This window comes from Podarcis liolepis, assembly GCF_965112155.1.
Source record: "Podarcis liolepis genome assembly, chromosome: 2".
NCBI lineage: Eukaryota > Metazoa > Chordata > Lepidosauria > Squamata > Lacertidae > Podarcis > Podarcis liolepis.
In genome coordinates, this window is record NC_139555.1 from 120,113,152 (window position 1) to 120,135,873 (window position 22,722).

The 22,722-nt window shown below is 48.7% G+C and overlaps 1 protein-coding gene across 1 annotated transcript; it reads left to right on the forward strand.

Moving 5' to 3' along the window:
- Positions 1-1,305: 1,305 nt before the first annotated feature.
- Positions 1,306-20,983, forward strand: LOC310701058 (uncharacterized protein). Its single transcript, XM_083491173.1, has 6 exons — positions 1,306-1,943; positions 3,631-4,173; positions 4,342-4,444; positions 6,468-6,556; positions 15,026-15,248; positions 16,875-20,983. Exons 1-6 carry the CDS (start codon positions 1,527-1,529, stop codon positions 19,664-19,666), a joined length of 4,167 nt encoding a protein of 1,388 aa, XP_083347299.1. The 5' UTR covers positions 1,306-1,526; the 3' UTR covers positions 19,667-20,983.
- The last annotated feature ends 1,739 nt before the right edge of the window (positions 20,984-22,722 follow it).

Sequence of the window (22,722 nt, forward strand, 5' to 3'; positions counted from 1 at the left end):
ATAAACATACTACCTTATTTTCATAGCATAAAACATACCTACATTACTCTACATATAATACCTACCTATACTATACATATCAACATACCTACACACCTACCTCACATAGACCCCCACCAAGTGACTTTGACGTCCAGCCGTTCTTGTTACTCTACTCTATTTTTCCAACTAGCTTAAATGCATTATGTCTTTGATCTCTTTTTCTATCTTAACTTTACTCTCCTTTCATTCTAATCATTTTCTGGATTCACTCAGTATCTGTCAAAAATTCTACTTTTCCCCACCACTTTAGCTAATGGGGCCTCATCCTGAAGCAAAGTTCTTAACCCGAGGTAATATTTCTGGGTTAGCGGAGTCTGTAACCTGAAGCGTATGTAACCCGAGGTACCACTGTATTCAAAAAGTGAACTCCTATTCATGTGGTAAAGGTAAAGGGACCCCTGACCGTTAGGTCTAGTCGCGGATGACTCTGGGGTTGCGGCGCTCATCTCGCTTTATTGGCCAAGGGAGCCGGCGTACAGCTTCCGGGTCATGTGGCCAGCATGACAAAGCCACTTAGAATCATAGAATCATTTTCTGGCGAACCAGAGCAGTGCACGGAAACGCCGTTTACCTTCCCGCCGGAGTGGTACCTACTTATCTACTTGCACTTTGACGTGCTTTCAAACTGCTAGGTTGGCACTACACTTGGGCTGCCAAGCCACTGAGCCCCCACTCACTGAGCTGTGTGGCCCCTTGTAGATAATGTAAGGTGCCAGTCCTCGTTGAGGAAGAGCTGCTTAAGCAGGAACAAAGGCTCAGGTTGGTGAGAACCATCGTAGGTTCAATCCCCAATTTGGGCCACCTCCAAGTCCTGCGTTGCAGGCGGTTGGACTAATAGCAGTCCCACAAATAGCTTCTATGACCCCTTTCTGCATGCTAAGCAGGCCTTCTCTGCTGACCCACACATAGGAGCCAACTCCTAGGGGATCTCCCCCCCCCAATAAAATATATGACGGGGCTGTCCCCCTAAGTTGATGGGCACTGCCAGTGCTTTTTTGTTCTTAAAAAAACGTTTAGGGGTACTCTCATTTTGACTCAAGAAAATCACCATGTTATAGTTCAAATCGGGGGAAATGAATACAGTACAGTAAATGGACCAAAGTACAAAAGATTCACAAAATGTTTAGGGGGGTGCGTACCCTGAGTACCCCCAGAAAAAAAAAGCACTGGGCATTGCCATTCAAATACTGTGCGTGCACAGTGTCATGTGATCAATTATGTGGGGCGGGGCTTACCTCCCCCCCCCCCCCAATATTTCATTCAAGTTGAAATCCCTGGACCAACAGCAAGGGTTAAATGGCAGAGATGGATTCCTAGACAGGAAGGCAATTTTTTTGGGGGGGGGGTCTCCTCTAGAGCAACAAGGCTCCTCCCCATCCTGCTTTGGAGAGGTGCTGGAGGTTGCAGAGAGCGGGGACAAAGGAGGTTTGCAAGGCTTTGCAGGATTTTGCAGCAGCGGGAGGAAAATTGCTCTCTTTCTGGCCATGTCGGGGGATGTCTTGAAGGATGATGTCAAACTGCAAGATCGACCCCAGCCAGTGCAGGCTGGGGGCGGCGAGGGATCCTGGGGAGGCATCCTGCGGTCGATCCTGGGTGAGGGGGGCACCCTCAGCTCAGAGGCGCAGCGCCAGCGTTTCAGGCAATCCCGCTACCGAGACCCCGAGGGACCCCGAGAGGTTTGCAGCCGACTCCACCACCTTTGCCGTCTGTGGCTGGAGCCAGAGAGACACACCAAGGCTCAGATCCTGGATTTAGTGGTCCTGGAGCAGTTCCTGGCTGTCCTCCCTGCGGAGACAGAGAACTGGGTCAGGGAATGCGGAGGGGAGACCAGTTCCCAGGCAGTGGCCCTGGCAGAAGGCTTTCCCTGGAGTCAGGCAGAGGAGAAGCAAGGAGAGCAGCAGGTAAGAAGCATAGCATCCTAGAATTGTAGAGTTGGAAGGGACCGCAAGAGCCATCTAGTCCAACCCCACCCAACATGGTAAAAGGTAAAGGGGACCCCTGACCATTAGGTCCAGTCGTGGCCGACTCTGGGGTTGCGGCGCTCATCTCGCTTTATTGGCCGAGGGAGCCGGCGTACAGCTTCCGGGTCATGTGGCCAGCATGACTAAGCCGCTTCTGGCGAACCAGAACAGCGCACGGAAACGCCGTTTACCTTCCCGGCGGAGTGGTACCTATTTATCTACTTGCACTTTGACATGCTTTCAAACTGCTAGGTTGGCAGGAGCAGGGACCGAGCAACGGGAGCTCACCCCATCGCGGGGATTCGAACCGCTGACCTTCTGACCTTCTGATCGGCAAGTCCTAGGCTCTGTGGTTTAACCCACAGCGCCACCCCTGTCCCTTTTGCCCAACATGGTACTTGAACCCACAACCCTGAAATTAAGAGTCTTTTGCTCTACTTACTGAGCTATTAATGAGGAGTTGTTGTTCTTGTCCTTTTTGTTCTTGTTGTTGTTATCATCATCATTAAAACTTACTAGTCGTTTGCCACATTGTTATTATTATTATTATAATTGAAACTTATTAGTTGCTTGTCACATTTTAAGTAGTAGTAGTGGCAGTTTCTTGTCACCAAGGGTCTCCAACCGACTAACAGCAAAGAAAAATACACAGTACATAATACCATGGGGGGGGGGGAGAATGGGGGAACATATAATACATTAATATTTCCTACAGTATTACATTTAATGATCACCATAATGAATTAAAAAAACGTTTAAAAGTACTTTCCAAAAAAACAGAGTCCTTTCTGTTGGGGATAATTCAGACTGAAATTCCCAGGTGTCAAAAGAAGTTATTTATGTATGCTACTACTGTGACCTTTGGGACGCTAAAACCTCAGCGCCTCGGACTTGCTGATCGCATGGTCGGCGGTTCGAATCCCCACGGCGGGGTGAGCTCCCGTCTTTCGGTCCCAACTCCTGCCCACCCAGCAGTTCGAAAGCACCACTAAGTGCAAGTAGATAAATAGGTACCGCTTTATAGCGGGAAGGTAAACGGCATTTCCGTGTGCTGCGCTGGTGCCGGCTCACCAGAGCAGCTTCGTCACGCTGGCCACGTGACCCGGAAGTGTCTCCGGACAGCTCTGGCTCCCGGCCTCTTAAGTGAGATGAGCGCACAACCCTAGAGTCGGACACGACTGGCCCTTACGGGCAGAGGTCCCTTTACCTTTACTACTGTGGCCCATGTTTCGTTAGCCCCAAAATGGAAAATGACCAAGGTCCCAACTAAAGAAGAATGGCAACTTAAATTGATGGAATACACACAGCTTGCAGACTTAACATATAGAATAAGAGAACAAGAAGAACATACGTTTTAGAGAAGATTGGGAAATGTTTATTGAATATAAACACTTGAAAATGTTGGCAGCATTAAGATGATTTCAACAGTGTAAATTAGTTTTGATGGATGTAATAATGGAATACTAAATAGTAAAATTTCTGTAAAATACCCAGGGATTTATGATATGCAGAATGAACCATGGAAAGAGAAGAAGGGAAGTCAGTGAGATTTTAAGGATGTTTAAATGAGTGTTTTAAATTGTAAAACAGAAAATTTCCCGTTGGGCTCTCTGCTTTTTTTCTACAGGGGAAGGACTCGGTCACGATCTGGAATCTGATTGCAAAATACCGCCTGGCCTCCAGACAGAATCTCATGGAACTTTCAGGGGATACTTCGGCCATCTTGGGAGCCGCCTCAGATCACAAGTCCAAGATGGCCGAGAAAGACTCGGTTGGCTCTCGGGCAGGAGGAGAACCTAGCACAACCCAGGCTGGGAGCAGTGGCGGATCCTGGGAAAGAACCGCACAGGAGATCCTGGATGAGGAGTATGCCCTCAGTGTCGATGCACAGCGCCAGCGTTTCAGGGAGATCCAGTGCCGGGAAGCTGAGGGACCACAGGAAGTTTGCAGCCGACTCCACCATCTTTGCCATCAGTGGCTGAAGCCAGAGCGACACACCAAGGCTCAGATCCTGGACCTGGTGATCCTGGAGCAGTTCCTGGCTGTCCTCCCCCCGGAGATGGAGAACTGGGTCAGGGAATGTGGAGCGGAGACCAGTTCCCAGGCGGTGGCCCTGGCCGAAGGTTTCCTCCTGAGCCGAGCAGAGGACAAGAAGCAGAAAGGGCTGCAGGTGAGAGAGACGGTTTTCATCCTGATAGTTTTCAGGGGCTCAGAATATTCCCCATGTTCATTTTCTGGAAATCCTCAAAGGAGGGGACAACCCACCAAGGCCTGATTCTGCCCCATTCCTTCCCCAGTCCCTCTCTGTTTCTGATCTCTGCTGTTATTTCACCTACAGGACCTATTTTTGGAAGAGGCCGTGGACTTTGCTGAGGCAGAGAGGGATCCGTCAGACTCCAAGCAGATCAAACAGGAGGAAGGTAGAGGTGTCACATCACTGGGTAAGGCTTAGCGTGGCATTATTGCCCATCTTGGTCTTCTCTCTCAGGTACGCCTGAAATAAGCAGGCCTCGGTCCAGTATACCTGAAGGAGTGCCTCCACCCCCATCGTTCTGCCCGGACACTGAGATCCAGCGCCAAGGGCCTTCTGGCAGTTCCCTCACCGCGAGAAGCCAAGTTACAGGGAACCAGGCAGAAGGCCTTCTCAGTGGTGGCACCCGCCCTGTGGAACGCCCTCCCACCAGATGTCAAAGAGAAAAACAACTACCAGACTTCTGGAAGACATCTGAAGGCAGCCCTGTTTAGGGAAGCTTTTAATGTTTAATAGGTTATTGTATTTTAATATTCTGTTGGAAGCCGCCCAGAGTGGCTGGGGAAACCAGCCAGATGGGCAGGGTATAAATAATAAATTATTATTATTATTATTATTATTTCTCTCAATCCCATGTTGGGGACAAGCTGGTGGCAATAAAAAAACGCTGAGTTTCAACACTTAACTTCAACACTGGCTTGAAAGAGCCAAGCTTTTTATTCTTGTAAATCGTTCTGGGACTGTTATGGGAGGCAAGTAATAAAATTCAATATACAGCGGTACCTCGGTTGTCAAACGTAATCCGTTCCGGAACAGCGTTTGACTTCCGAAACGTTCGACAACCGAGGCACAAAGGGCAGTCTGCAAAGTCAATGGAGAAAATTGAAAAAAACGCAGCAGAAGCAGTTTGACATCCGAGGCACGTTGGAAACGTTTACTTTGGGTTTTCGGCATTCGAAAACTGAAACATTTGGCTTCAGAGGTGCTCAGAAATCGAGGTACCACTGTACTAGTTACATAACCTAGGGAAGGAGAGGAGGGAGAAGAGAGGAGGGGAGAGAAAGGAAGGAAGGAAGGAAGGAGAATGAGAGAGAGAGAGAAAAGAAGAAAGAAATAGAAATTGAATTGAATTGAAATTGAAATACTTTATTGTCACTTGTACAACTTGTATACAGTGAGATTACATGAGCACCCCCCTCTCAGCTCTCTTAGTCTTAATTTCCCTCGTTTATTGATGCATACCCACCAAACCCAAGAGTCAGTTGCCCTGTTGTTATCTTTTCATTCAGCAGCCTAACAGCCCACAGATAGAAGCTGTTCTTTACCCTGTTGGTGTGACTGATCATGCTTCTATATCTTCTGCCCGAGGGCAGGAGATCAAGAACGTGCCGGCCAGGGTGTGAATCATCCCTGAGAATTTTCCTCACTCTCCTGACGCAACATTCTTCCGCTATTTCATCCAGTGGATTCACGGGACAGCCCATAATATCTTGTCCTGTATTCACCCTCTGTAGGCACTTCCTATCAGTTGATGTCAAACCAGAGTACCACACCGTGATGCAGTATGAAAGGACACTTTCTATTGTGGACCGGTAGAAGGAGATCATCAAATGTTGGTTGACATCATTCTTCCGCAATACTCTGAGGAGATGGAGTCTCTGTTGGGCTTTCTTAACCACCTGGGTTGTATTGATTTTCCAAGTAAGGTCTTCACTGAGATAAACTCCTAGGAATTTAAAGGAAGAGACTCTCTCCACATAGCCGTTCCTGATGTACAGCGGAAAGAAAGAAAGAACAAAAGAAAGAACTCTTGGGTATTTTTGCCTTCTTGCATGAAACTGAAATGCTTCAAGATTGAATCACTGCAATGCTAACTATGTGAGGCTTCCCTTACACTTGATTTGGAAACTTCAGTTAGTGCAGAATGCTGCAGCATAGTTGCTGACAGGAGTTGTCGGCACATAACAGCCATGCTCAAGGATCTGCGCCGCTTGCTCATTTGCTACCCAGCCAGGTTCAAGGTGGTACTATTAGCATATAAAGTTTTTTTGACAGCTTGGGGTCAGTTTGCTTGCAAGATACCAGTGGTGCCGTTCGGTTACACGGTTTTGGCCGTCCGAATGGGTGGTACTGTTTTGGCTGCCCAGGAGCAGTTTGATTTGGAAATGCAAGGAATGGCAAGTAAATCTCCCCCCTTTTTGTGTCCCTCTCAGGAGATGGACGCAGCAGGATGCGGGCAATATGTTGCGGTTCGTCTCTTCCTTGCGGTGGAGTGGAAATTGCATCTGTGCGGCTGGATCAGGTAAATATAGGGATCGACCGAGAGCCTGAAATGGAAACCCAGGGTGCCTCTGGACCCGGAAGAATCTGCACCTTCCCTCTCTGCTTCCATCAAAGTTGCGTTCACAGAAACCAGTGTGAATGCCCATTCAGACAGCTTAAACCCTGAAGTGCAAAACCCAGCTAAATAATTTTAAGTTTAGTCTTACCAGAGTACCCCTTCTTGGACGAATATAATTTTGGGGTAGTTTGCATAAAACAATTTTATTTATTTGTTTATTTATTTATTTGAATTTGGGTACTCCCCTATACTCGTAGATCTTAGGGCGGATCACAACATAAATCTTATATACATACATATATATATATACACACACACATATATATACATATATACACTCACACACATATATATACAGTGGTGCCTCGCAAGACGAAATTAATTCGTTCTGCGAGTTTTTTCGTCTTGCGAGTTTTTTCGTCTTGCGAAGCACGGTGTCGGAAAAGTTTTGGAAAAGCTTCAAAAATCACCAAAGTCTTCAAAAACCTCAAAAAAGGCTACCACACGGCGTGCTATGAGTTGCTCCTCGAAGTCAAGTCGCAACTGTATTAACGGTGTTAAGAAAAAGGAAACAAACTTGCAAGACGTTTCCGTCTTGCGAAGCAAGCCCATAGGGAAAATCGTCTTGCAAAGCAGCTCAAAAAACAAAAAACCCTTTCGTTTTGCGAGTTTTCCGTCTTGCAAGGCATTCGTCTTGCGAGGTACCACTGTACACACACACACATTATATATATATATATATATATATATATATATATATACACACACACACACACACACACACACATATATATATATACACACACACACACAAAATGCACAATTAAAAATAAGAACAAAACCAAACCAATAATCCCCATCTTCCGTAACACATTTAAAAAGGGCATCGGATGTCAGTCATCCAAAGGCCTGGTAGAAGAAGAATGTTTTCGCCTGGTGCCTAAAGGTGTACAGTCAAACCTCGGTTCCTGAACAGCTTCGTTTTGGAACATTTCAGCTCTGAAACGCTGAAAATCCGGAAGTAAATGTTCTGGATTTCAAATGTTTTTTCGGAAGCCAAATGTCCAAGGCTCTTGCAACCAATCAGAAGCCGTGCCTCGGTTGTCGAATGTTTCGGAACCATGGAAATGTTTAAATGATTATTTATGTAGACAAAGATTAAGTGTAAGGTATTGGTTGTGTTTTTAGAACAGATTTATGAAAGATTTAGAAAACTTATTTGTCAGGGCTGCCGCCCAGTCCCAGCTCACATAGGACCAAGTCAGCCAGCGTTCAGTTTCAAAGAGTCTTTATTGGATTACAGGTTCCATTTCCAAACTGCAATGTGCAGCCCTACTTCTTCTAGGTCAGAACGACGAAGACCCGTCTGAGTCTCCGCCTCTAGCGCACCAGCTTAATACCCTAGCCTTGCTCCACCTCCTGCGCCTTTCCTTCCGTCTCTGGGTCCTTCTGCCCCCCTGGGTCTCTCCCTTCCTACTCTCTTCAGACGCGGACCCCCCTGATCCTTCCGCCTCCTTGCGGCGGGCTTTGGGACCCGGCTCACTCTCTGGGCTGCTGACTGCGCCAGCTTCCGCTACATTTGAACTTGGCGCGCGCGCCCAACTCTCCACTTTCCTCTTGATCGTTTCATCGCTCCCCGAGGTGGGCGTGACTACTCCTGACTCATGCCCTCCCTCTTTCTGAAAGTCTCCGGAACCCGATATCTGGTCCCCTTTCTCCCCGCTGCTCCCGGCTGGGCACGTGGGTCCCGATCTCCAACTGCTGCTTTCTGATCCCTCTCTGGACCCTTCTTCCTGGGGTGTCCCCCTGCTCTCCCCCCTTGCTCTGGCTGCTGGCGCTCCCTTCTGGGAATCCTCGGACTCGCTAGACAGGCTCGGTGATCTCGGGTCGTCATCCCCACTCATCCTTCCTTCGTATTCCTCCCCCTCGCTCTCTGTCTCCTCCCTTCTCTGCGTCTCTGCTCCTGAACCCCTGACATCCATCCCCCCCTCGAAGCCCCCCCTTCCCCCCTCCCCGCTTTCAAGGGTGGTTGGTGGGTGCTCCGTCATCACGGGAGTGAATGTCGGATACAGTTCGCTCCCCGTTGCTGGCCGCCAACTGAAGACCTCCGAGTCTTCCTCCCCGCGTTCGTCAACGGTGATCTCCTCCGCCTCCATTTCGGTGCCGCCGTGCTCGAAACCAAGATCCTCCCCGCAAACATCCATGTCAGTCTCTGCGTCTGTCGCTGGACCTGGTATCTCCTGCCACTTCCGGCACCACTGCTCCTCTGGCCGATCGTCCCACCAATACGAGTTGTCGGACGCCGAACCCTCCGGTGACCCCTCTGGGGAACGTGTGCGCGGTGCGGGTTCCCCTTCCGAGTCGAAGCCATGGAACGTGCTGGAGGAAAGCGTGGGCGTGAACAACCAGTCGTCGAAGAAGCCCGCTGGCATAGGTCTGTGTGGGAAAAGGGCATGAAACTCGTCCTTGAGCAGGGGTTCCTCCAAGGCGTAGTCCGGCACCCAGCTATTAGCACTGGCCCGGGTGCCCTCCTTTGCAAGGAGATATTCTACCCCGTCTTCCCCCCATCTGGAATCCAAAATCTCCGTGACTTCGTTGATGGGGTCCTGCTGTGGCAATCTTCCCGCCTCCGTCCGCTCCGGAGACTGACTCGGTGCCGTTCCTGGTTCCTGGAACCTGTGCGGTGCCCTGTAGGGAGTGAGCACCGACCTGTGGAACACCGGATGCATCCTGGAACCCTCCGGTAGCACCAGCCGGAAAGCCACCGGGTTGATCTGCGCTTCGACTCGGTATGGACCGAGTTGCTTGTGCCCCAGCTTCCTCTTGGCTAACGATCGGGTCGGCACCGCGTGGGCTGCCAACCAGACCCAGTCTCCCACTCGGATCTCCTCGCCCACTCGCCTGTGCTTGTCAGCTTGGACTTTGTATGCGTGCTTCGCTAGCTCCAGCTGCCGTCTGAGTTGATCGTGGACCTCTTGCAACTCAGATGCGAAAGCGTCCGCCGTCTGCGGTTCCCCTTCCCCCACTCTGTCCAGTCCCGGGAAGGTTCTGGGATTCCTCCCATTGTTGGCGAAGAACGGCGTCACCCCTGTGGATACGTGTTTCGTGTTGTTGTAGGCGAATTCGGCGAGCGGCAGGTAATCCACCCACGTCGCAGGCTGTTGATTGGCATAGCATCTCAGGTACTGCTGCATGATGGCATTGACCCTCTCCGCTTGCCCGTTGGTCTGCGGGTGTCTTGCTGATGTCAGGTTGATCTTGACGTTCAGGAAGCCCATCAGCCTTTGCCAGAAATTCGAGATGAACTGGCGCCCGCAGTCGGACAGTATAGACCGCGGCAGCCCGTGCACTTTGAACACGTGATCTATGAACAGTTTGGCTGTTTGTTCTGCCGTGGCCACCTTCGCACACGGTATGAAATGAGCCATCTTGGTGAAGAAGTCCACCACCACTAGTACAGCTGTCTTGCCTCTCGAGCTGGGTAGATCCGTGACAAAGTCCAGGGCCACTCTCTCCCATGGTTCAAACGGCGTTTGCAGCGGTTCCAGCAGTCCCGCCGGTGGTTTGTGCACCGGCTTGGCCCTCTGGCAGGTGTCGCACCTCGCGACGTAGTCCGCGACTTCCCCCCTCAGTTTGGGCCACCAAAAGTCTCTTGCGACCAATTCCACCGTTTTTTCTGTGCCAAAGTGCCCGGCCGTGGGTGCGTCGTGCAGCTGCTGCAGTACCCTGGCGCGAAGTTCGTCTCCCGGCACGTAGATGGCCCCTTTACGCAAGAGCAAACCGTCTCGTATCTGGAACTCGTCGCCCTTCGCCGTGCCCTTGTGCACCTCTGCCATCTTCGCCTGCGCGAATGAGTCGTCCTGCAACGCCCGTCGCACCGCATCCAGGTCTACTGTGGCTGACGCGCACGCCCACGCTGTTGGCGCGAAGATGTGCATGGCTGCCGCTGGCGTCGCCTCTTCGAGGTATTGCGGTTTTCGGGACAGTGCATCCGCCATGATGTTGGTGTCGCCCGGGACGTACTCAATTCGGAAATTGAAGTCAGCAAAGAACTCCGCCCAACGTATCTGCCTCTGGTTCAGGAACCGAGCCGTGCGCCAGTGCTCCAGGTTCTTGTGGTCCGTGCAGACCTGCACCGTGTGCTTGGCGCCGATCAGGAAGTGCCTCCACGCCTTGAAAGCTGCATGAATGGCTAGCAACTCCCTATCCCAGATGGTGTAGTTCTGCTCCGACTTGCTGAGCTTTCTGGAGTAGAACGCCCCCGGCCTCCAGACCCCCTGTGGGTCCCTCTGCAGCAGGACCGCTCCCACTGCTCTATCGGACGCGTCTGTCTCTACCCGCAGCGGTCTGCTGGGGTCGATATGCAACAGTTGCTCTTCCGACGCGAAGAGACGCTTGAGTGTCTGAAAGGACCGCTCCGCCTGCTCCGTCCAGATGAATTTCTTTTTCTTGGAGCTTAGCGTGTCCGTAATAGCTGCCGTCTGCATCGCGAACCCCTTGATAAACTTGCGATAGAAGTTGGCGAATCCGACAAACCTCTGGACCTCCTTCCGGTTGCGCGGGCTCTTCCAATCCAACACCGCACGAACCTTGGCGCTGTCCATGGCTAGCCCCTTGTCCGACAGCTTGTAACCCAAGAAATCCACCTCCGTCGTGTCGAACTGGCACTTCTCCAGTTTGGCGTACAGTCTATGCTGCTGCAGCCTCTTCAGCACCTCCCGAACGTCCTGGTCGTGTGCTTGCTGCGAGTCAGAGAATATCAGGATGTCATCCAGAAAGCAGACGCACTTCTTGTAGAGGAGTCCCGCCAACACGTGATGCATGAAAGCTTGAAAACAGTGAGAACCGTTTTGCAAACCAAACGGCATCACTCTGTATTCGTAGGTGCCCAGAGGCGTGAACATGGCTGTCTTCCACTCATCGCCCTCCCTCATGCGGATGAGATTGTACGCTCCCCGCAGGTCCAACTTGGTGAACACGCGTCCCTTGCGCACCGTCGCCAGCAGTTCGTCAATCCTGGGCATGGGGAAATCGGAGGGCTTGGTCATCTTGTTTAAGAGGCGGTAATCCACAACCAATCTTTTTTGGGGCGTGTCCTTCTTCTTCACGAAGAAAACAGGACTGCCCCCTACCGCTGCGGACTCCCGGATGAAACCGCGCTGCAAATTGTGATCTATGAACTGCTTGAGTTCCTGTAGTTCGTCCTCAGACATGGAATATAGCTTCCCCTTCGGCAGCGTCGCCCCTGGCAGGAGGTCAATCTTGCAGTCATATTGCCTGTGCGGTGGTAGCTTGTCTGCCTCTTTCTCGCAGAAGACCTCCAGAAATTCCGCGTATTTGTGGGGGACTGCTTGCAACGTTCCCAACTGCAGTTGTGATTCCTCCTCCTCCCCCTCCTGTCTGGGCAGGATGCAGTGTTCTGCGCAGTAAGAGGAGCCGAAGATCAGCTGTCTCTGGTACCAAGCCAGCGTCGGACTGTGCCTGTCCAGCCAACTCATGCCCAACACAATGGGCGTGTCCGACAGTCGGGTGACATTAAAACTGATGACTTCCCTGTGGTTACCAAGTCGCATCACCATTGGCGGTGTCTGCTTCACCACCTGCCCCCCTAGCAACTCTCTGCCATCCACTGTGACGACTTGCAGGGGCAGAGTGGCAGGCAGTAGCTTTATAGCGTGCTGCTCCACAAAATCCTGTGCTATAAAGTCTGCGTTGCTTCCAGAATCCACAGAAAGCGGCACTTCGATAGTTACGCCATTGGGTAGCTGGAGAGACGCTGTGAGCTGCACTACTGGTTTGGGCGGGAGGGGGTCTGTGGGTTGCAATATCGCTGGGGACTGCTTCACTGATGCGTCTGGCTGGGCCCCAGTGCCTCTGTCTCCAGCCAGACATCGTCGTTTCCCTGCTGGGTTTCGCTGTATTGCGTGGCCGCTTTCACCGTTGCGGAGGCTGCAGTGTGCTTGGAGCTCCTCTGGGGACACTCTTTCGCCAAGTGTTGAGGGCTGTCGCGTATGTAACACTTCCTGGTCCCTCTAGGAGGTTTAGTCTTGACTGCCGTCGGTGCAGAGGCTCTGGTAGCTGACTGAGCCCTGGCGCCTCCCACCTCCATCGGTTCCACCCCCCCTCCTGGCGGAGGTGTGGATTGCGCACGCGCTGCTTCCCTTGGAACGAAAGAGAAACTTCTCGCTGCTTCGCGCCCTCCACGTCCTTCATCTCTGCACCATGGACGTTCTTCCAGCCTCACCCCCACAGTCAGCGCCCTTTGGACCACTTCCTGCGTGCTTCGGGGCCTCTCCCCCCTCGCAATTTCATCCTTCACAGCAGAGCTTAGACCCTCCCAGAACAGGTCCCTGACTGGGGGCGAATCCCGGTCCCATTCCAATGCACTGACCAGCGCAAAAAAGCGGGCGTGGTACTGCCGGACGCTCGCCCTCCCTTGTTTCAGTCCATGAATCTCCCGTCGGGCAAGATCCACATCAATGGTAGACAAAAAACATGCATCCATCGCTTTGATAAAGGCATCTGCACTCTGAAGCGCCGGATCTTTATCCCTCCACAAATTGCGTAGCCACGCTTTAGCATCCCCATGCAAATGGGATAGTATAAACCCCACTTTCTCTTCCTCATCTCTAAAGTCTTTTGCCAGCAGTTGCAGTGCGCACATTACATCTGCTCGAAAATTGGGGTACTGTTGTAAATTCCCATCGAAGTGAGCCACAAGCCCTCCTGCTCTCCGTGCCAACCCAACCCCCTCCGGTCTGGGTCCTGGCTGCCCGTGCTTAACCCATGCTTCAAACCTGGCGTGGAGATCTCGGTAGGCGGCTGCCGCATCCTCCTCCCTTTTCTTGGATGCCAGTACCTCCGCATTCAATTGGGTAACTGCCTGTTGCAGCGCTGAAACTTTCTCTGCTTCCGTCATCTCTGCCAACCGTCGTGAGCTTGCTCCCAAACACCGATCCCCTCCTCCAGCTGCTTCTGTCTCCGCTGCGAGGTATCAGGTGTCAGAAGCTTCAGAGACGGGTCTTACTGTCAGGGCTGCCGCCCAGTCCCAGCTCACATAGGACCAAGTCAGCCAGCGTTCAGTTTCAAAGAGTCTTTATTGGATTACAGGTTCCATTTCCAAACTGCAATGTGCAGCCCTACTTCTTCTAGGTCAGAACGACGAAGACCCGTCTGAGTCTCCGCCTCTAGCGCACCAGCTTAATACCCTAGCCTTGCTCCACCTCCTGCGCCTTTCCTTCCGTCTCTGGGTCCTTCTGCCCCCCTGGGTCTCTCCCTTCCTACTCTCTTCAGACGCGGACCCCCCTGATCCTTCCGCCTCCTTGCGGCGGGCTTTGGGACCCGGCTCACTCTCTGGGCTGCTGACTGCGCCAGCTTCCGCTACATTTGAACTTGGCGCGCGCGCCCAACTCTCCACTTTCCTCTTGATCGTTTCATCGCTCCCCGAGGTGGGCGTGACTACTCCTGACTCATGCCCTCCCTCTTTCTGAAAGTCTCCGGAACCCGATATCTGGTCCCCTTTCTCCCCGCTGCTCCCGGCTGGGCACGTGGGTCCCGATCTCCAACTGCTGCTTTCTGATCCCTCTCTGGACCCTTCTTCCTGGGGTGTCCCCCTGCTCTCCCCCCTTGCTCTGGCTGCTGGCGCTCCCTTCTGGGAATCCTCGGACTCGCTAGACAGGCTCGGTGATCTCGGGTCGTCATCCCCACTCATCCTTCCTTCGTATTCCTCCCCCTCGCTCTCTGTCTCCTCCCTTCTCTGCGTCTCTGCTCCTGAACCCCTGACATTATTGATTATAATATTTGTATGAGATTGTATGGGACAAATACGGAATAACAGATACAATTTTGCTTAAAATGTATATAGGAAGTGCAGTGTAAGCGATGGAAGTCAATCAGTGAAATTTTATTATTGAGATATTTGTAGAATAAATTTGGAAGAAATTCTTCCAATTTTTCTTCTTCTTTTTCTCCTTATTTTTTTCTTTTTCTTTTTTCTTTTCTTCCTTTTTTCTTTTTTGTTCTTTTTTATATATGTGTGCTAATCTGAAACATATATGTATGTATGTATTTGCAGTATTTTGCTTGTATTTTGTAATAATTATGTTAAATAAAATTATTTTTTTTAAAAAAAAGAACGTTTCGGAACCAAATGGACTTCCAGAACGGATTACGTTCAACAACCGAGGTTTGACTGTATAATGAAGGTGCCAGGCAAGTCTCCCTGTGGAGAGCATTCCACAAATGGGAGCTAAAAAATAAAAATGACAAGAAAATGAAATAAAAGTTTCTGCTGTGTGCCCTTTGAAACCCTTTCACATCTCCCTGGTGGGTACATGAGAGAAGAGAATGTATATTAGATCAATTTGTAAAGGGAATAGAATCGTGCCAAACAGCATGCTCCTAGATAAAGTTTATTTTCCCCCACCCCAGGTGACTTTTGAGGATGTGGCTGTGTACTTCGCAGAGGAGGAGTGGAGACTGCTGGATCCAGACCAAAGGGTCCTGCACAAGGAAGTCATGGAGGAGAATTGGGGGGTTGTTGCTTCTCTGGAGCGACAAGACTCTGGTGACCCCCAGGCTTCAGGAGACCTTCATGCCACCCAGGCTTGGAGCAGTGAGGAATTCTGGGAAAGAACCGTGCAGAAGATCCTAGGTGAGGATCTCTCTTTTTAATTGGCTAAGACTCCTTTATAATAATATAATAATTTAATAATAATAATTTATTATTTATACCCCGCCCATCTGGCTGGGCTTCCCCAGCCACTCTGGGCGGCTTCCAAAAGAATATTAAAATACTATAATACATCAAACATTAAAAGCTTCCCGAAACAGGGCTGCCTTCAGATGTCTTCTAAAAGCCTGGTAGTTGTTGTTCTCTTTGACATCTGGTGGGAGGGTGTTCCACAGGGAAGGCGCCACTACCGAGAAGGCCCTCTGCCTGGTTCCCTTTGTCTTTGTGGCTGATAAGATTAGTTGGCAGGTGCTAAATACACTGAACTTTGGCATGCAGAGTATGTCAACCGCGCACCTGTAGCAAATCGTACACAGAGAAATATTGGTAGAGAAATTATTATTATTATTATTATTATTATTATTATTATTAATTATTTATTTATACCCCGCTCATCTGGCTGGGCTTCTCCAGCCACTCTGGGCGGCTTCCAAAAGAATATTAAAATACAATAATCTATTAAACATTAAAAGCTTCCCTAAACAGGGCTGCCTTCAGATGTCTTCTAAAAGTCTGGTAGTTGTTTCTCTCTCTGACATCTGGTGGGAGGGCGTTCCACAGGTTGGTGCCACCACCGAGGAGACCCTCTGCCTGGTTCCCTGTAACTTGGCTTCTCGCAGTGAGAGAACCGCCAGAAGGCCCTCGGCGCTGGACATCAGTGTCCGGGCAGAATGATGGAGGTGGAGACGCTCCTTCAGGAAGTTTCTCTGCCATAGCAAGAGCCCCAGATGGACCTACGCTAGTGGCCAAAATTGTGGAAACCTTTTGGGGAAAGAGTATTTTCGAGGTTTGATGGCTCATAACACCTGATTGGCTCTCTAAACACTCCTGCTCACTGGCTACATTCAAATGAAGGAAAGCTACTGCATAGCAACCTAAGCAAGTTGTGCTTCCTTTTTCTGGTTATTTGGCTATACAGTGGTACCTCAGGTTAAGAACTTAATTCGTTCTGGAGGTCTGTTCTTAACCTGAAACTGTTCTTAACCTGAAGCACCACTTTAGCTAATGGGGCCTCCTGCTGCCACCACGCCACCGCTGCGCGATTTCTGTTCTCATCCTGAAGCAAAGTTCTTAACCTGAGGTACTATTTCTGGGTTAGCGGAGTCTGTAACCTGAAGAGTCTGTAACCTGAAGCGTCCGTAACCTGAGGTACTACTGTAACTTTTTATAGAATACAGATTATTGAACAAACTTTGTTGCATTACAGGCTTCATAAAATTATATTTCCATTGATATATAATTTTATGGTATTACTCCCCCCCCAAAAAAAGTGGTGTTGTGAGCCATCAAACCTCATAAATACACTTTTTCCAAACGGTTTCCACAATTTTGTCCACTAGTGTGCAACATACATTGGTCATCTGTCATGGATGCTTTAGTTGAGGTTCCTGCGTTGAAAGAGGGCTGGACTAGATGGCCCTCAGGGTCCCTTCCAACTCTACAGTTCTGTGATTCTGTGAAATTTCATGTTAGGGATCATTAAAAAAAGACGCCAACAGTTTAAACCTCTTCTTTCCTTCTCACAAAGTATCCCTCTTGTTTCTCAAGGTGAAAAGCAGGATGGAGGAGAATCAAACATGGCGCTGTTGGAAAGTTATGGATGTAAAGAGGAGGAAGAACAGAGAGCAAGACCTGAGCTAAAACAGAAGAGCAGGAACGAATTCTCTGCTTCTCGGGAAGGTGACATCTGTGAGATCCCAGCTGAAGAGAACCTTAACAACAGAAAAGAAAGCAGTCAGTGTCCCGTGTGTGGGAAAATGTTCAAATGGAAATCGAGCCTTTATACCCACTCTAAGCTCCACACAGGGGAGAAGCCATTCAAGTGTTCTGAGTGTGGAAAGAGCTTCAGTCAGAAGTCAACCCTCACTACTCATCAAAGAATCCACACCGGGGTGAAACCATTTCAATGTTCCGAATGTGGAAAGAGCTATAGTAGAAATTCAAGCCTTACTGCTCATCAGAGAATCCACACAGGGGAGAAACCGTATATGTGCCCGGAGTGTGGAGAAAGCTTCAGTGAGAAGAGAAATCTCACTGTTCATCAAGGAACTCACACAGGGGGGAAGCCATTTCAGTGCTTGGATTGTGGAAAGAGCTTCAGTCAGATATCAAGTGTAAGCAGACATCAAAGAATACACACTGGTGAGAAACCATATATATGCTCAGAGTGTGGGAAAAGCTTCAATCAGAAAAGAAATTTGACTGTTCATCAAGGAACTCATACAGGGGAGAAACTATTTAAATGCTCGGAGTGTGGAAAGAGCTTTAATAGGAGAGACCGGCTTATTTTACATAATAAAATCCACAGAGGGGAGAAACCATTTAAATGCTTGGAGTGCGGAAAGAGCTTCAATCAAAGCTCAAGCTTTACTTCACACCAAAGAATTCACACTGGGGAAAAACCTTTTAAATGCTTAGAGTGTGGAAAAAGCTTCCGTTGGCCTAGCGTCTTGACTTTACACCAACGAATTCACACAGGTAAGAAACCGTATAGCTGCTTGGAGTGCGGAAAAAGCTTCAGGCAGAAGAGCAATCTCACAGCGCACGAAGGAATCCATACTGGGCAGAAACCATTTAAATGTTTGGAGTGCGGAAAGAGCTTCAGTCAAAAGATTCACCTCACTTGCCATCAGGGAACGCACACAGGAGAGAAACCATTTAAATGCTTGAAATGTGGAAAGAGCTTTCGTTGGGCTACCTCTCTTACTTTACATCAGAGAACCCACACAAGGGAGAGACCGTACACATGCTTAGAGTGCGGAAAGAGCTTCAGTCAAAAAACCCATCTCACTTATCATCAAGGGACTCACACAGGGGAGAAACTATTTAAATGCCTGGAATGTGGAAAGAGCTTTTGCTGGGCTATTTCTCTTACTTTACACCAACAAATGCACACAGGGAAGAAAGCGTATACTTGCCTGAAGTGCGGAAAGAGCTTCAGGAAGAACTCCAACCTTAGATCACACCAAATAACTCACACAGCAGAGAAACCATTCAAATGCTTGGAGTGTGGAAAAAGTTTCCGTTGGAACAACTCTCTTACATTACATCAACGCGTTCACACCGGGGAGAAGCCATATGAGTGCTTGGAGTGTGGAAGGAGCTTCAATAGGAAATCCACCTTTATATTACATCAGAGAATCCACACAGGGGAGAAGCCCTTTAAATGCCCAGACTGTGGAAAGAGTTTTATTCGGAGAGACGCCCTCATTTCACATCAACACATCCACACAGGACAGAAGCCCTTTAAATGCTTGGACTGTGGAAAGAGTTTCAATCACAGCTCAAGCTTCGCTTTACACCAAAGAATTCACACAGGTGAGAGACCACATAAATGCTTGGAGTGTGGAAGGAGTTTTAACAGGAGAGGAACACTTAAATTACATCAAAGAATCCACACAGGGGAGAAACCTTTTAAATGTCTGGAGTGTGGAAAGAGCTATATTAGGAAAGACTCCCTTATTTTACATCAGAGAATCCACTCGGAGGAAAAGCCCTTTAGATGCCTGGAGTGTGGAAATAGCTTTATTAGAAAGGACTGCCTTATTTCACATCAGCATGTCCACACGGGGGAGAAGGCTTTTAAATGTTTAGTGTGTGGAAAGAGCTTCAATCACAGCTCAAGCTTCACCTTACACCAAAGAAGTCACACTGGAGAGAGACCACATAAATGCTTGGAATGTGGAAAGAGCTTTAACAGGAAAGGGATCCTTAAATTACACCTGAGAATCCACACAGGGGAGAAACCCTTTAAATGCCAGGAGTGCAGGAAAAGCTATATTAGGAAAGGGTCCCTTATTTTACATCAAGGCATTCACAAGGAGGAGAAACCATTTAAATGTCTGGAGTGTGGAAAGAGCTTTGCTAGGAAAGACTGCTTTATTTCACATCAAAACATTCACACAGGTGAGAAGCCATATAAATGTCTGCTGTGTGGCAAGAGCTTCAATCACAGCTCAAGTTTTACATCACACCAACGAACTCATACAGAAGAGAGACCACATAAATGCTCGGAGTGCGGAAAGAGCTTTAACAGGAAAGGGGTCCTTAAATTACATCAGAGAATCCACACAGGGGAGAAACCTTTTAAATGCTTGGAGTGTGGAAAGAGCTATATTAGGAAAAGCTCCCTTGTTTCACATCAAAGCATTCACACAGTGGAGAAGCCATTTAAGTGCCTCGAGTGTGGAAAGAGCTTTAGTCGGAGAGATGCTTTTATTTCACATCAAAACATTCACACAGGTGAGAAACCCTTTAAATGCCTGGCGTGTGGAAAGAGCTATATTAGGGAAAGCTCCCTTATTTCACATCAGAGAATCCACACAGAGGAGAAAATTTGAATGTTTGGAGCGCAGAAAGAGCTTTAATCACGGGTCAAGCTTTTTATCACACCAAAGAATTCAAACGTGTGGAATACATAAAGAGCTTCAGGGAGAGCAGGGACCTCAGTAGATGTATGCTTAGACTGTAGCATGATTTGTCACCACAGAGACAGCCTTAGAAATCATCAGAGACTGCGCATAGAGGAGCAACTATATATGTACAGGCTTGGAATGTAGGAGTGTCATCTATGAGCAAGCAGAATAAAAGGGTCAAATCACATCGAAGAGTCCACCCAATGGTGAAACCACGAAACTGAAGTGTGGAAAGAAAATGTAAATAAATCTTCACACAGGGAGGAAGTGTCTAAAGAAAGACGACTACAGCTTTTCTGACCAATCACACTTTTATAGCACACACACACACACACACATGAGATTGACAGTATAAATGTACAATTCCAAACATGGTATGTGGGGAAAATGATTAGGTCCATCATCTTAACTAGTACAATGTTGTGATTAGGCATTTTCCTTGCCACATTTTGTGAATGAATCATGATGCAGTAGTCATAAGGGTCTTCACCACCATGGGGATAAATCACTCATAAGGAACTGTGGGATACTCGGGGGGTGGTGACTAAATGGGGCTTTGATAGAAGCTTATGAAGGTATGAATACTGGTGAGAGGGATAGAGGGAAAGTATCCTTCCTTTCAAGGGACGCGGGTGGCGCTGTGGGTTAAAACCACAGAGCCTAGGGCTTGCCAATGAGAAGGTCGGCGGTTCGAATTCCCATGATGGGGTGAGCTCCCGTTGCTCAGTCCCTGCTCTTGCCAACCTAGCAGTTGGAAATCACATCAAAGTGCAAGTAGATAAATAGGTACCACTCTGGCAGGAAGGTAAACATTTCCGTGCACTGCTCTGGTTTGCCAGAAGCGGCTTAGTCATGCTGGCCACATGACCCAGAAGCTGTACGCCGGCTCCCTCGGCCAATAAAGCGAGATGAGCGCCGCAACCCCAGAGTCGTCCGTGACTCAACTTAAAGGCCAGGGGTTCCTTCACCTTTACCCTTCCTTTGTCGTCATGTTAGAACTCAAGGTTAACCTAAATAGTTCCATAGTTGTGTTGTGTACAAAAAGCAAGTTTCACTTGATATTGAAATGATTATATAGATTGCTGCTCAGAATGGCATATGGGGAAATGTTACCTTTCTGTTAAGAAACGGGTTTTAAGAATATGAGGTTTGATATATATGATTAAATTCTCAAAGATAAAGTAAGATAAGGGAAGTGAACTAACACTTATTGGGGGGTTTTAAACAAAGTTTGGATGATTCTATTCATAGAATCATAGAATCATAGAGTTGGAAGAGACCACAAGGGCCATCGAGTCCAACCCCCTGCCAAGCAGGAAACACCATCAGAGCACTCCTGACACATATGGTTGTCAAGCCTCTGCTTAAAGACCTCCAAAGTAGGAGACTCCACCACACTCCTTGGCAGCAAATTCCACTGTCAAACAGCTCTTACTGTCAGGAAGTTCTTCCTAATGTTTAGGTGGAATCTTCTTTCTTGTAGTTTGGATCCATTGCTCCGTGTCCGCTTCTCTGGAGCAGCAGAAAACAACCTTTCTCCCTCCTCTATGTGACATCCTTTTATATATTTGAACATGGCTATCATATCACCCCTTAACCTCCTCTTCTCCAGGCTAAACATGCCCAGCTCCCTTAGCCGTTCCTCATAAGGCATCGTTTCCAGGCCTTTGACCATTTTGGTTGCCCTCCTCTGGACACGTTCCAGTTTGTCAGTGTCCTTCTTGAATTGTGATGCCCAGAACTGGACACAGTACTCCAGGTGAGGTCAGACCAGAGCAAAATACAGTGGCACTATTACTTCCCTTGATCTAGATGCTATACTCCTATTGATGCAGCCCAGAATTGCATTGGCTTTTTTAGCTGCCGGTGCAGCTAAAATCTCTGTGTTGAAATGTGGAGTTTATTATGTGTTAGATGGAGTTCAAGATGCAGCACAACAGTATTTGGTTTTCAGAATATTACAGGGCAACTGTTGTAAATATTAATTGTTTGATATACACTCCATTTTTTACTATTTTTTTTAATTGAATTTATAGGCTGCCCCATACCTGCAGGTTTCAGGGCGGTTCACATAAAAGATCACAATATATAAAATAAAAATACAAACAATAACCCAATAACACCCCACCCCCAAGAGAGCCACATTTTAAAAGGGCATAGGATGTCCATCAAATCAACCAAAGGCTTGGTTAAAAAGGAGCGTTTTTGCCTGGTGCCTAAAGGTGTATAAGGAAGGCGCCAGGCAAACTTCCCTGGGGAGAGCATTCCATAGACAGGGAGCCACTGCAGAGAAGGCCCTGTTCTCGTGATCTGTGTAATATGCTCAAAGCATCTTGCTCCGGTGAGCAACCTGGCCACTGAAATCTGTACTAGCTGAAGTTTCCAAACCGTCTTCAGAGGCAGCCCTACATATAACACATTGCAGTAATCTAACCTTGAAGTTACCAGCGCATAGACAACAGTAGTTAGGCTATCACTGTACAGATAGAAGCTTAGCTGGGCCACCAGCCAAAGCTGATGGAAGGCACTACAGGCCATCTGAGCCTCGGGCGACAGCAAAGGATCCAGGAGAACCCCCAAGCTACGAACCTGCTCCTTCAGAGGAAGTGTAACCCCATCAAGAGCAGGCGACCTCCCAGCCATCTGCTCTAGGGAACCACCCACTAACTGAGCCTCACTCTTATCTGGATTGAGCTTCAATTTGTTGGCTCTCATCCAGTCCATTACCCAGGCAAGACAGTGGTCCAACACTTCCACTGCCTCACCTGCAGATAGAAAGGAGAAATAGAGCTGTGTCATCAGCACACTGCTGATGACATACTCCGAAACTCCAAGCTTTTGCATACTTGTTGATCGTGGGTATCTTATTGATATTCTCCTTTTCTGAGATACAATAGCTGTCTTCAAATATCTAAAAGTCTGTCACATGGAAGATGGAGCAAGCTTGTTTTCTGCTCCAGAGAGCAGGACCAGAACAAATT